The 12,509-nt window shown below is 51.2% G+C and overlaps 1 protein-coding gene across 1 annotated transcript; it reads right to left on the bottom strand.

Annotated features, from left to right (window-relative positions):
* Positions 1 to 1,314: 1,314 nt before the first annotated feature.
* Positions 1,315 to 10,801, bottom strand: FARSA (phenylalanyl-tRNA synthetase subunit alpha). The gene is given in 16 exon segments (XM_053743499.1): positions 1,315 to 2,116; positions 2,119 to 2,219; positions 3,330 to 3,446; positions 3,596 to 3,638; positions 3,641 to 3,670; positions 3,761 to 3,929; positions 4,023 to 4,043; positions 4,045 to 4,123; positions 4,215 to 4,299; positions 5,909 to 6,024; positions 6,101 to 6,229; positions 6,318 to 6,410; positions 7,311 to 7,429; positions 7,506 to 7,604; positions 7,704 to 7,841; positions 10,610 to 10,801. Coding segments are annotated over 16 exon segments (1,524 nt in total). The 5' UTR covers positions 10,757 to 10,801; the 3' UTR covers positions 1,315 to 2,078.
* Between the last annotated feature and the right edge of the window lie 1,708 nt (positions 10,802 to 12,509).

Raw genomic sequence — 12,509 nt, 5'->3', positions numbered from 1 at the left:
CAAGGGCAGGGACCAAACCCGCAACCTCATGGTTCCTAGTCGGATTCGTTAACCACTGCGCCACGACAGAACTCCTACTTTTTACACGGCTTCCACCCTTCTCTCTTCTGTATTTACCTGTTCGTGTCTCTCATGGCTCCACACCCCCTCAGCATCAGCTCCTGGAGGCAGAGACCTGAGCCAGGTTTTCACTGCTGAGTCTTCAGCTCATGAAAACTGCTGGCACTTGAGGTGCACATTTATTGTGTGAATGAGTATTTTTCTGCATGACTGGATTATTTAATTTGAAATTAAAAAAAAAAATTTGAGTGAAGAGCCCTTGGAGGATTGGTGCCCATAGGCTTGGGGATCAGCAAAACCCATGGCCTCAACTGACTGCCAACTGCACTGGGTATAAGAGTGGCTTCATGGTTACATAAGAAACTGTCCATGCTTCCAAAAGCACACTGCCCCTTAAGATGTGGGGTGAGTGACTTTGTGGTTGAGATTTGCTTTGAAATATTCTCATAGAAACAGGTGTAAGATGCTCTCATTGTGGCTTAGTGGTAACAAACCTGACTAGTATCCATGAGGATGCAGGTTTCATCCCTGGCCTCCCTCAATGGGTTAAAGATCCAGCATTGTGGTGAGCTGTGGTGTAGGTGGCAGATGCAACTCATCTGGCATTGCTGTGGCTCTGGTGTAGGCCAGCAGCTACAGCTCTGATTCGACCCCTGGTCTGTGAACTTCCACATGCCACACATGTAACCCTAAGCTCTATCCTATTTATTCAACTCTCTATGCTGGGCTCACTTGAGAAATTTTTTTTTCCATTTTGGCTTCACTCAAAGCATATGGAGATTCCCCAGGCCAGGGACCGAATCTGAACTGCAGCTGTGACCTATGCCACAGCTGTGGCAACACAAGATCCTTAACCCATTATGCCACAGTGGGAACTCCATGAGATCTTCATTTTTATTTTTGTCTTTTTAGAGCTGCAACCTTGGTATATGGAGGTTCCCAGGCTAGGGGTCTTAATTGGAACTACAGTTGCCGGCCTATGCCACATGGGATCCGAGCTTTGTCTGCAGCCTACACCACAGCTCATGGCAACGCCAGATCCTTAACCCACTGAGCGAGCCCAGGGACTGAATCCACAACCTCATGGTTCCTAGCCAGATTCGTTTCTGATGCATCACGATGGGAACTCCTGAACTTTTTTTTTTAAGAGTAACCCCCCTTTACCAAAAAAAAGTAGCTTTTCAAGAGGAGAAAGGGATGAATGAATGGAACACAGAAGAATTTTAGGATAGTAAAAATACTATGATGCCATAATAACGAATCCACATTTATCACACATTTGTCCAAACCCACGTAAAACATAGGGAGTCAACAGTAATGTAAATTATGGACTTTGGGTGATTATGGTATGTCAAGGCAGGGGTATGCAGGCAATCTCTGTACCTTCTGCTCAATTTTGCTATCAACCTAAAGCTGCTCTTTTAAAAAAGAAAAAGCAGCTTACCTTTAAGACTTACCTTGCTATATATATGCCCCATGCCCACCAATGCTTGGCTCCCAGTTAGTGAATTCTGGTTCCTGGGGCCCTGACACCTGCCTGGCCTCCCCTACCTAAATGCCCCTTCTATAGGGGTAGGGGGTTCGTTCCTTTCACCTAGAAGAGACCCTTGAACCAGCAGGTAAACTGACAGATGGTTGCTAGAGCTGGTCTTCCCTGAGGGAACCTGCTTCAGGCTGGTCAGGAGGCCCCAAGGTCCAAGACCTCCAACCCGCCATGCTTCACACCCGGGCTCCAGCATCCTTCTACCCTAAGGAAAGGCACCAGGTGAGGGCAACTGCCCACTTATTAGCCAGCGGCTGGCCAGCAGGGCTCCCCAAGGCCCACCCTCACAGATGGACAACGAACGAACCTGCATTCGCTCCCCTGTCCCTGGGACCCTGGGGCCAGCGGGGAAAGGAGATACCAGGGGCAGGGGGATGGCCTCACAGAGGCCTCGTAAGTACAAGGGGGTCACTGGCAGGGATTGCAAGGGGCAGCAGGGGTGTCGGGGAAGGTGGCCTATCCAGGGTGGCTCATGTCATGCGGCCTCCTGTGTTGGAGGGGGCCCCTGTTCATGTCCAGGCGGCACAGAGAGGACTATCGTACACCAATCTGCAGGTTTCACCTTGTGGCCCACCAGCTCTCGGTGTTGTTGATGCCATATTTGATCATCGTCGGGCTTGGGGGTGGTGGGGAGAGGGACATGGTTTAACACAAAGTCAGTCATGCTCTCTGCCAATCTAACCTCTCTGAGGGCTCCCCCCTTCCTTGTAGTAAAAGCCCAAGTCCTCCCAGGACCCACAAGGCCTTGCACAATGTGCCCTGTCACCTCCCCACCCTCCTCTCCTCTCCCTCTCCCTTTACTCCCTCCCTCCAGCCACACTGGCCTCCTCAGTGCTCTCCTAACATAGCAAACGTGCTCCAGCCTCAGGGCCTTTGCACTGGCTATTCCCCCTGCCTGAATGCCCTCCCCAGATATTCTCATGGCTTACCAATCCATTTGTTCAGATGCCACCTCCTCCAAGAGGCCTTCCCTGACAACAGTCTCCTTAGCCCGTCTTGCTGTGTTTTCCCTATTATTAGGCTTTTTTGGCTTTTGTTTTTTTTTTTTGCCAGCACCAGAGGCATGGAATCAAACTCAAGTCAGGAATTCCATGGCCAAGAATCAAACTTGAGGAGCTCCCATAGTGGCCTCAGTGGTTAACAAATATGATTAGGAACCATGAGGTTGCAGGTTTGATCCCTGGCCTCGCTCAGTGGGTTAAGGATCTGGTGTTGCCATGAGCTGTGGTGTAGGTTGCAGACATGGCTTGGATCCCACATTGCTGTGTCTCTGGCGTAGGCTGGCAGCTACAGCTCTGATTAGATCCCTAGCCTGGAAACCTCCATATGCCATGGGTGTGGCCATAGGGGGAAAAAAAAAAAAAGGCAAAAAGCCAAAAAAAAAAAAGAAGAATCAAACTTGAGGCATAGCAGTGACAATGCCAGACCCTTAACCCACTAGGGCAGCAGGGAGCTACTTTAGCACGGTGCTTTGGACACACTTTAGGCTTTACTTGTTGAATTTACTTGTGTTATCTGACTAATCATTATCTTCTTCGTTCCATTAGCACCCCAACTTCATGGAAGCAGAGATGTGTCACAGCGTAAGACTGAGCACATAGCAGGTGCTAACTAAGGGTTTGTCAAATGAATGAATGAATGGATGGGGCTGCAACTCTGTAGGCCCCATTCCTGGCAAGTCATCTGAGTAAGGCAGCCAGACCCCCTAAGTGGTTTGGGTACTTACCGCTCTAAGGAGAGGCCCCAGGCAATGACGGACACGTTCTCGGGGAGCCCCATGGGCAGCAGCATCTCAGGGCGGAAGACCCCGGAGTTTCCAACCTCTACCCACTTCTTCAGGCCTGGTTGCAGGGAGGAGAACGATGTGGCAGCTTGTATGGACCTGGCGGTTAGCTGGGCAGGCTGAGTGTGGGCTTGGCAGTGACAGGGACCTGGGGCTGAGCAATGGGGGGGACCTCTCTCCCTGCCCCAGTTCTGGGTTCTACCCTGACCTGGTGGTAGCTGAACACCTCCATGCTGGGCTCGGTGTAGGGGTGTAAGCCGGCTTGAAACGCAGCTGAGTGATGCCTGGGTGGGAGAGGCAGGTAAACAGAGAGGCAGAGGTCAGGCCAATGACTAAGGCATCCTCCCGCTGCCCACCCAAGCCAACCTGCTCACCCAGCTTGGTGAAGAACTCCCGCAGGACGCCCATGAGGTGGCCCAGGGTGAGGCCGTGATCAGCCACAACGCCCTCGATCTGGTGGAACTCAGCCAGGTGCGTGGCATCCAAGGTCTCGTTCCGGAACACACGATCGATGGAGAAGTACTTGGCTGGTGTGAAGGGCTTCTAGGGTGACAGGCAGGCCCAGCCCGGGCATAGGTGAGGAAAGTTAGCGTGATCACCCCGTCTGCCTCCCAAGCTGCCCAAGCCCTGCCATACCTTTTGTGCCAGGCGGTAGAGGGGCGCGGGCACTGGCCGACGTGGTGTGCGTGCGGAGCAGGTTTTTCCGAGCTTCATCCAGTTTCCAGTTGTACTTGTACCTTCAAGGGGACATGTGGGAATTCCACGATGCAATTCTCAGGTCCCCAACCTCCCTCCCAACCAACACCCCAAGTCCTGGTCCTGCCTCACCCCTGTGAGCCATAGCCACCCTGAGAGTGAGTCCGCTTGACTCGATGGACATAGTCCATTGGGAGCTGCAGGGCCTGGGGTGGATCTGGGCAGGAGAGAAACATCTGGTTAGTCAGGGAGCATTTGTCAAATAGCCACTGCACCGAAGAGTGAGTGATGTGTGCCTCTTACCCTCCACAGCCACCAGAGGGCACCAGTGAACACCCAAGTCTCTCCTCTAACACACCCCTTCCATGGTTCCCATCTCAGGAGGGAAAAAAAAAGCCAAATCCAGGTTCCTCACTGTGTCTCCGGATGCCCCACACTATCCTGTCTCCTCCAACCCCTAACTGGAGGATCACTTCCTCCAGTCACAGGGCCTCCCTGCTGATTTGTGAGCAAACCAGGCTCGTGCCAGCCTCCAGTCACAGGGCCTCCCTGCTGATTTGTGAGCAAACCAGGCTCGTGCCAGCCTCCGGGCCTTTGCATTGGCCATTCCCTTTGCCTAGAGCTTTCCTTCCCCAGATATAGCTCCCTCCCTCACCTCCTTCAATCTTTGCCTAAACAATGACTTTATTTTTATTTAGTTATTTATTTTAATGGCCACAACCACGGCACATGGAAATTCCTGGGCCAAGGATTAAATCCAATTAGAGCGCACAGCTGTTAGAACACCACAGCCTTTAACCCAGTGCCAGGCCAAGGATCAAATCCACACCTCTGCAAAGACCCAGGGTGCTACAGCTGGATTCTAAACCCACTGTACCACAGCAGGAATTCCCCAAAGCCTTTACTTTAAATTGACAGCATACCACCCCCATTCCCATGTCAGTTTCCTTCATTGCGTTTACTGCCATCTTGCTTCACTGCAATTACAGCTTAATCAGAATTTAATGCACATCTTCCCCCACCAGGATATTCAGGGCTCATCAGGGCAAAGACTTCTGTCTCATTCATGGTTGTGACTCAGGTCTTTAACAGATGTTGGTGCCCAGGACTCAGGACCACGTGCTGCACAAATGTGCAAGTTCTTATGCTTCCCTTTCAGTGACACAATTTTAATGAAAAGCCACATTAAATCCCAGCTCCATCATTTGTAAGCTGTGACTCTGGGCAAGTGATGTCCCCTCTCTGAGCCTGTTTCCTCTTTTGCAATAGGAGGCTAACAGCCTATGTCCTACAGTTGGTGAGAAGATTAGGACAGTGACAGCTCAGTATGCTTTGGATGCCATGATGATGACCATGACTTTATCTCTCTGGGTCAAATAATGGGCATCCAACACCGTCACCAGCCCTCCTGCTGGAGGAGATAACGACCATTTTGGAAAGTCATCCAATTTCACAGAGTATGGAGGACCGTGGAAGAAAGAAACTGGAACTAAGATTTAGGGTAGTGGTGAGGAGCTTTTAGAACCTGGGGAGACAAGGGCATGTCAGGGTGGCCTCTCTGAGGTGACATGTGAGCAGATGTTTGATGCCGGAGTCTGCTGTGAAGACCTGGGAGAAGACAGTTCTTGGGAGAAGGCAAAGCATAGGCAAAGGCCCTGAGGTGAGCAGGAGGAGAGGTGGAAGAAGCTCACAGTTGATGAGAACAGCTCATACAGGCATTGTTGGCCATACTGAAGAGGATGGAGTTGATCCTGGAAGATGATATGCCACCCCAAAAGGCTCTAACCAGGCCTGGCACCTCTGAAGGGGCAGTGGAGCCTACTCACCTCGCAGAAAGAAAGTGTCATGCTGGTCGCGTGCTGGGTGCTGCTGGGGCTGGAAGAGCGCATCAAAATTCCAGAAGGAGCTCTCAATGTAATTGTCGGTCGGCATCTCGGTGAACCTGGTGGGAGATGCGGCCTGACTGCTCTGCCTGCACCCAGCAGCTGGGCCAGCCCCACCCCTGGCCCCATGCTCACCCCATCTCCAGGAAGATCTGCCGGAACTGGGTGCGGACCTTGAGCAGGGGGTGCAGGTGGCCGCTCTCAGGGAGGATACCATGGGCCGAGAAATTGTAGGGCTTGAAGGGCCGGTCCCGCCAGGAGCCACTATTGGGGGGAAGGCAGTTATGTGCACCTGGAAGGGACTGCCTACCACCCACTATAGGCAGCCCCTAACCTTGGGGTTGCCCCTTACCTGGAGATCATCTCTGGGCTCAGCTCTGTCTCCTGCTTGGAGATGCTGGTGCTGAAGGCACTGCCTTTGCTCACCCAGTAGGTCTTCAGGGTCCTGAGGTGGAGGAGGAGAGGACAACCCTGTCACCTCCTCCAAGTGTCACTTGACCTCCCTCTGAGGCTGATCACAAGGTCACCCACCAAGTCACTTTCCTGTATTTTCCTCCTGACACATCATCTCCTAGGAAATCCTCTTATTTGGTACCACCTATATCGCTTTGTTCATAAACTTATTCATTCAACATTATTGAGAATGAACCGTGTGCCAGAACCAGTTCAAGGCACCAAGAACATAGCCAAGAGAGATTAATAGGTCAAATTTAGAGAGTTTATTCTACACTAGGCCCTGTTCTACTAAAGTCATCCCATAAACATGTAAAAAGAGGCTATTTTACAGATGAGTAAACAAAGGCCTGGAAAGATCAGGTGACTTGGTCAAGGTCAGAGCTGGGACTTCAATCAGGCAGCCCCACTCCAATCTGTGTTCTTATAATTGTTATGTCATTGCATCATGTCTGCTCAAAGGAGACGTGAGCCCTGTGAGGATACCGCCCACAGACTGTCCAGGTCCCAGCATTCATAAATTTTAGTCAATGCTTCAGAGTGTAAAGGCATAAGGATGGAGACCAGGAACAAGGAACTTTTACAGAATTTGAAGGGAGGAAATGGTGTCAGGTTGGCCTCTCTAAGGTGACACATGAGAAGAGATGTGATGTCGGACCTTGCCTTGAAGAACAGCAGGAAGATCATTCTTCGCAAAAGGCACAGCATAGGCAAAGGCCCTGAGGTGGCATGAGCCTGGCAAGAGTGCTTGACAACCACAGTGTGGAGGGTGGCTGGGAGGAGACTGATAGCCCTGTGGCCCAGTCTGGGTGGAATGGCTCGCCATCTCCTACCCCTGCTCCAGGGCCATGCAGGTGACACAGGTGTGAGCCAGAGAGTGGCACCCACTCACACTTCAGTCAGCAGCTTCCTCTTCCTGAGCTCGCTCCTCTCCTTCTCTCCCAGCTTCTCGGCCTGCCCACCCCGGACCAGCTGGAGCCGCCGCTGTACCTCATCCTCCACGCTGTCCACCTGCCACAATGATGGACATGAGGGGCCGTGAGAGCCGGGGACCCACCTGCCTGACCACCCACCAGCAGGGACTCACCACTCGGAACACCCGGGGCCCATCAGCAGCACTCTTGTCCACTCGGATCCACTTGTTGGACATGGCCTTGCTGAAGCCCACCTTGCCACTTGGCAGTCGCTGGGGGAGCAAGGTTGCAGTGAGGTGGGGGTGGGATACAAGGGCTGCACTCACCCCCTCCCCTCCCCAGGCCCCGCTGTCCCATCCCTAGTCTCCTACCATGAGCTCGCTCTGGGGCAGGCCCTCTGGGGGGACACTGTGAAACACCCGGGCCTCATGGCTGCCCTCCCGGGCAATCTCCTCGCCCTCAGCAGTAAGCTCCCAGCGCTTGGTGGAGCGCAGCTCAGCCTCGATAATCTGAAGGAAAACAAGGGGACATGGGCAGGGACAGGGTTCAGATGCAGGCACTCTCCTGACACAGTGCTGGGGATGCAGTTTTACACCTCTGAAATCAGCTTCGCATCCCAGCTGTACCATTTCTCAGCCAAGTGCATTTCCCTTTGCTGAACCTCAGTTGATCTTTTATAACTTAAGGATAATGATGAAAATGACTCATGGGGTTCCAACTATGTCTCAATGGGTTAAGAAACCAACTACTATTCATGAAGGTGTGGGTTCGATCCCTAGCCTTGATCAGTGGGTTAAGGATCCGGTGTTTCTGTGAGCTGCGGTGTAGGTCACACAGTTCAGATCTGGTGTTGCTGTGGCTGTGGCCATAGCTCTAATTTGACCCCTAGCTTGGGAGCTTCCATATGCCACAAGTGTGGCCCCAAAGAAAAAAAAATTCACATCTCTCAGGATGAGGTAAGGTACTAAAGATGTTACCTGCCTTGCAAAGAACAAATCATCCTTTTGAACCTAGAAGTTTTGTTTTGTTTTGTTTGGTCTTTTTGCCATTTCTAGGGCGGCTTCTGCCACATAGGGAGGTTCCCAGGCCAGGGGTCCAATCAGAGCTGTAGCTACTGGCCCACACCAGAGCCATAGCAATGTGGGGTCCAAGCCACATCTGCAACCTACACCACAGCCCACGGCAACACCGGATCCCCAACCCACTGAGCAAGGCCAGGGATCGAACCCGAAACCTCATGGTTCCTAGTTGGATTCGTTAACCACTGAGCCATGACGGGAACTCCTTTTGCCGGGGGGGGAGGGGGGGGGGGGAAGAGTGCTGCGCCCGTGGCATGTGGAAGTTCCCAGGTCAAGGATCAAACTCATGCCACAGCAGTGATGACTCTGGATCCTTAACTCGCTAAGCCATGAGGAAACTCTTGGAAAAGAGTTTTAAGGTCTCAGGTGAAACGATTTCTCTCCACATCTCGGTACCCAGAGTGTCAGAGAAGGACCCCAGGGGTCCACATTATATGCAGGATATACCCCTTAGGCTCTATGAAGAGGATGGATTTAGGTCACCCTAAAAGGGAGCAAGGCTGGGTGGCGCCCAAAGGGCCTAGCTCCCCTTTTATTTTAATTCCTATCTCTGTGACATTAGGAAAGTTGCTTAACCTCTCTGAGCAACTTTTATTATCCATGAGAGAAGAGTGTAGTGGACTCTACCTCAGAGTTGTTTTTAAGAGCAACTAAATTAACACACAGAAAGGATGTACAGAACTTAGCATGCAGCAAATGCTGTGTGCGTTCCAATAACTACTACTATTGTTCGTATTACTGTCATCATCCTTAGATTGAACTACATTAAATTGTGACTACTTGGTTAACAAACCGACTAGGAACCATGGGGTTGCAGGTTTGATCCCTGGCCTTGCTCAGTGGGTTAACGATCCGGCGTTGCCATGAGCTGTGGTGTAGGTCGCAGACGCGGCTCGGATCCCACATTGCTGTGGCTCTGGTGTAGGCCGGCGGCTGCAGCTCTGATTGGACCCCTAGCCTGGGAACCTCCATATGCCACGGGAGCAGCCCAAGAAATGGCAAAAAGACAAAAAAAAAAAAAAAGGTTGTGACTACTTAGACATCTGTAAACAACAGATGTCAACTTCACCTCAATCAAGGTGCTGTCATCCCACATACCATAGCTTCAATTCCTTTTTGCACTGAGAACCTCAGACTTTATAGCCTGAGTGCCTGATTTCAAACCCAGATTTGCTTATTCCTTCTAGTGACATTGATCAAGTTTCTGACCAGAGCTTAGAAGTTGACACATCTGCAAAATGGGGATAATAATAGTGCCATCATCCTAATATTACATCAAAGACTGGATCATAAATAAAGCTGAGACCAGAGTGTGGCACTGATTATGAGCCTGATGAATAAAAAGCCCAGATCTGTTTTCTCAGTCCCAGCCACTTGGATCCAGTCTCCTGGGTGGCTGACAGGTCTCTTAGCATCCTTCCTTTCTGGCTCCATTGCCCTTCATTTGTCCAAGTCAGAAGGCTGGGGTTTAGCTGTGCTCCCCTTACCTTGTCGTGAATCTCATTTCATTCTTTCTCTTGAATCCCTTCTCCATTCCAGTTGCCTCCTTTCAACCGAGGACCATATTCTCTACTTTGAGGATGCAGCAGCTTCTGCCTTTGTCCCTTCACCTCCAGTCCCGCCCCTGCCAATCCTTCCCCAAAGTGATGTAGGCAGTACAAACATCTGAGTGGCTCCAGCTCCTGCCATGGCCCCTGTGAGATAAAGACCTAGAAGGCCTTGCAAATTCTGGCTCTGCTGGTGTTTTTCATCACCTACCTCCCCATCCCATCAATTCCTAAACTGCCATGGTTTTCCTCCTAAATGCGGAAACCCGACTTAGCTATCACTGCTTTTGGGGTGCTCTCCCTGCTCCTCAAGGCCAGCTCAGCTGTCACCTCTGAATTCTCTGTATTTCTCATTCATCACTCTGGTCACTTGAGTTTATCTATTAGACCGCAATCTCCATGACGGCACCAACTGCGTCTTTTTCATCCACCATCACACTACCCACCCTCTCAGCCTCAATGGACATTTACTGCAGTAGGAACGTCCGGGCCCTCATTTGTTCCTGACTCCCCGCCTGCGCACCCTGGGCTGGACACATATACAACTACCCCTAACCAGGCCTGACAGAGTTTGTTCTGGAGGCAGAGACACCTGGCAAGGGAACTGCAGATGCAAAAGCCAGGAGGCCCGGCTTGAAGGACCCGGCTCACCTCGCCCAGTGTCTGCAGGCTCTTCACGGCACCCACCACAGCCTGGTGTTCTAAGCCCAGCTGGGCTGCCACCTCCGCGCTGTCCAGGCCGCCATCAGCCGCCTCCAGCCGCCGCAGCAACACCTCCGCCACCGGACCGTCGGCCATGGCTGCTCCCAGTGCGCACGGCGTGTCCCTGCCGGCGGCCAGGGCAACCGGAAGCGGAACCGGCGTCCAGAGCTGTCGTCGCCATCTTGAGTGTGGCGGATCATGTTGTCGGGTCGGTACACCGCCATCTTGGGTGTGTCACTTGAACTCCAGAGCGAGTTAGGTGCCCAGACCTAGCTGGACTAGTGGCGTCTGGTTGACCAGAAGGGTCAAATCGATGCTGTCAACCACAGACTCACAGCATTGGGGGCGGGGGCAGCGTTGGCCACGATTGTGGCAAGCAGAAGTTCCTGGACCAGGGATGGAACTTGCACCACAACAGTGACCAGAGCCACAGTAGTGACAATGTTGGATCCTTAACTGCTAGGCCACCAGGGAGCTCCTCACAGTGTTGTTTTAAGCTTCTTCCAGCCCCACCTTCAGCAAGCTCCGTGACCTTGACCTTTCCCCTCTCTGGGCCTCAGAGCACTGTGCCCTTGGGGGATTCTTTTATAACCCACAAGAGGGCTGTGGGTGGTGGGCTGGTTCCAGACACAATCATCCTGCTGATGTCAACTACTTTGAAATGTTCAAAGGGAGGCTGGATAGGGACCAACCCTATTTATAGAGGGAGAAGGACTCAGTTAAGAGTCAAGGTAGCAGCTAATCTGTGTGGACAGTATCCCATACATCCAGGCCAGTGCTAAGTGCTTCGGGTTTGCTATTTCATTCTCCCAAAAACTGTATGGTATATACCAATATAATCTCCACTTCACAGATGTGAAAACTGAGGCTTGGACAGAGATATGCCTTGTCTAAGGTTCTGCAAGGTGGAGATGGTGTGAGAAATTATAAACACCTCAGAGCCTGCCCTCTCCACCCCCTCTTTGCCCCAATGCTTTGAGAAGACCTATGTCAGGGAAATAATTTGTAGCATAGATCGGTGCTCACCTACAGAGATATAATTTGAGATGCAAATGTAATCTTACACTTCCTTGTAGCAATATTAAAAACAAAAGGGGTGAAATTAATTTGAAGACTTTACAGAACCTAAAATGTCCGAATTATTATTTCAACACTTAATATAAAAATACCAGAGAGTTCCCGTTGTGGCTCAGCAGGTTACAAGCCAACTAATATCCATGAAGATGCGGGTTCAATCCCTGGCCTCACTCAGTGGGTTAAGGATGTAGCGTAGCTTACAAATGAAGCTTAGATCTGGTCTTGCTGTGGTGTAGGCTGGCAGCTGCAGCTCCAATTCAGCCCCTAGCCTAGGAACTTCCAAATGCGGAAGATGTGGCCCTAAAAAAAAAAATTTTTTTTTGAGTGTGGATTGTGCGTTAGGTGCTATTTTAAGCAGTATGCATTTACTTATTTAGCCATTGTAATTGTTATTTGAGCCTGGAAAATGGGGTTACTGATATCCCCCTGTCTGGACTTTCAGTAAAGTCCTAACAAAAACTCAGAATGTACCCATCAAGGTCTCTTTTTTTTTTTTTTTTTTTGCCACAGCTGGCATGTATAAGTTTCCAGCTAGGGATGGAATAGGAGTTGCAGCTGCCAGCCTACACCACAGCCACAGCCACACTGGATCCCAGCTGCATCTGTGAACTTCACTGCCGCTTGAGGCAATGCCAGATCCTTAACCAACTGAGCAAGGCCAGGGAATGAACCTGCATCTTCACAGACAGTGCATCGGGTTCTTAACCCACTGGGCTACAATGGGAACTCTCTCAAAATCTCCTTCTAACTTCAAAACGCTTTACCCATTTTT

This window comes from Phacochoerus africanus, chromosome 4 (assembly GCF_016906955.1).
Source record: "Phacochoerus africanus isolate WHEZ1 chromosome 4, ROS_Pafr_v1, whole genome shotgun sequence".
Taxonomy (NCBI): Eukaryota; Metazoa; Chordata; class Mammalia; order Artiodactyla; family Suidae; genus Phacochoerus; species Phacochoerus africanus.
This window is presented reverse-complemented; position numbering and strand designations above follow the sequence as displayed.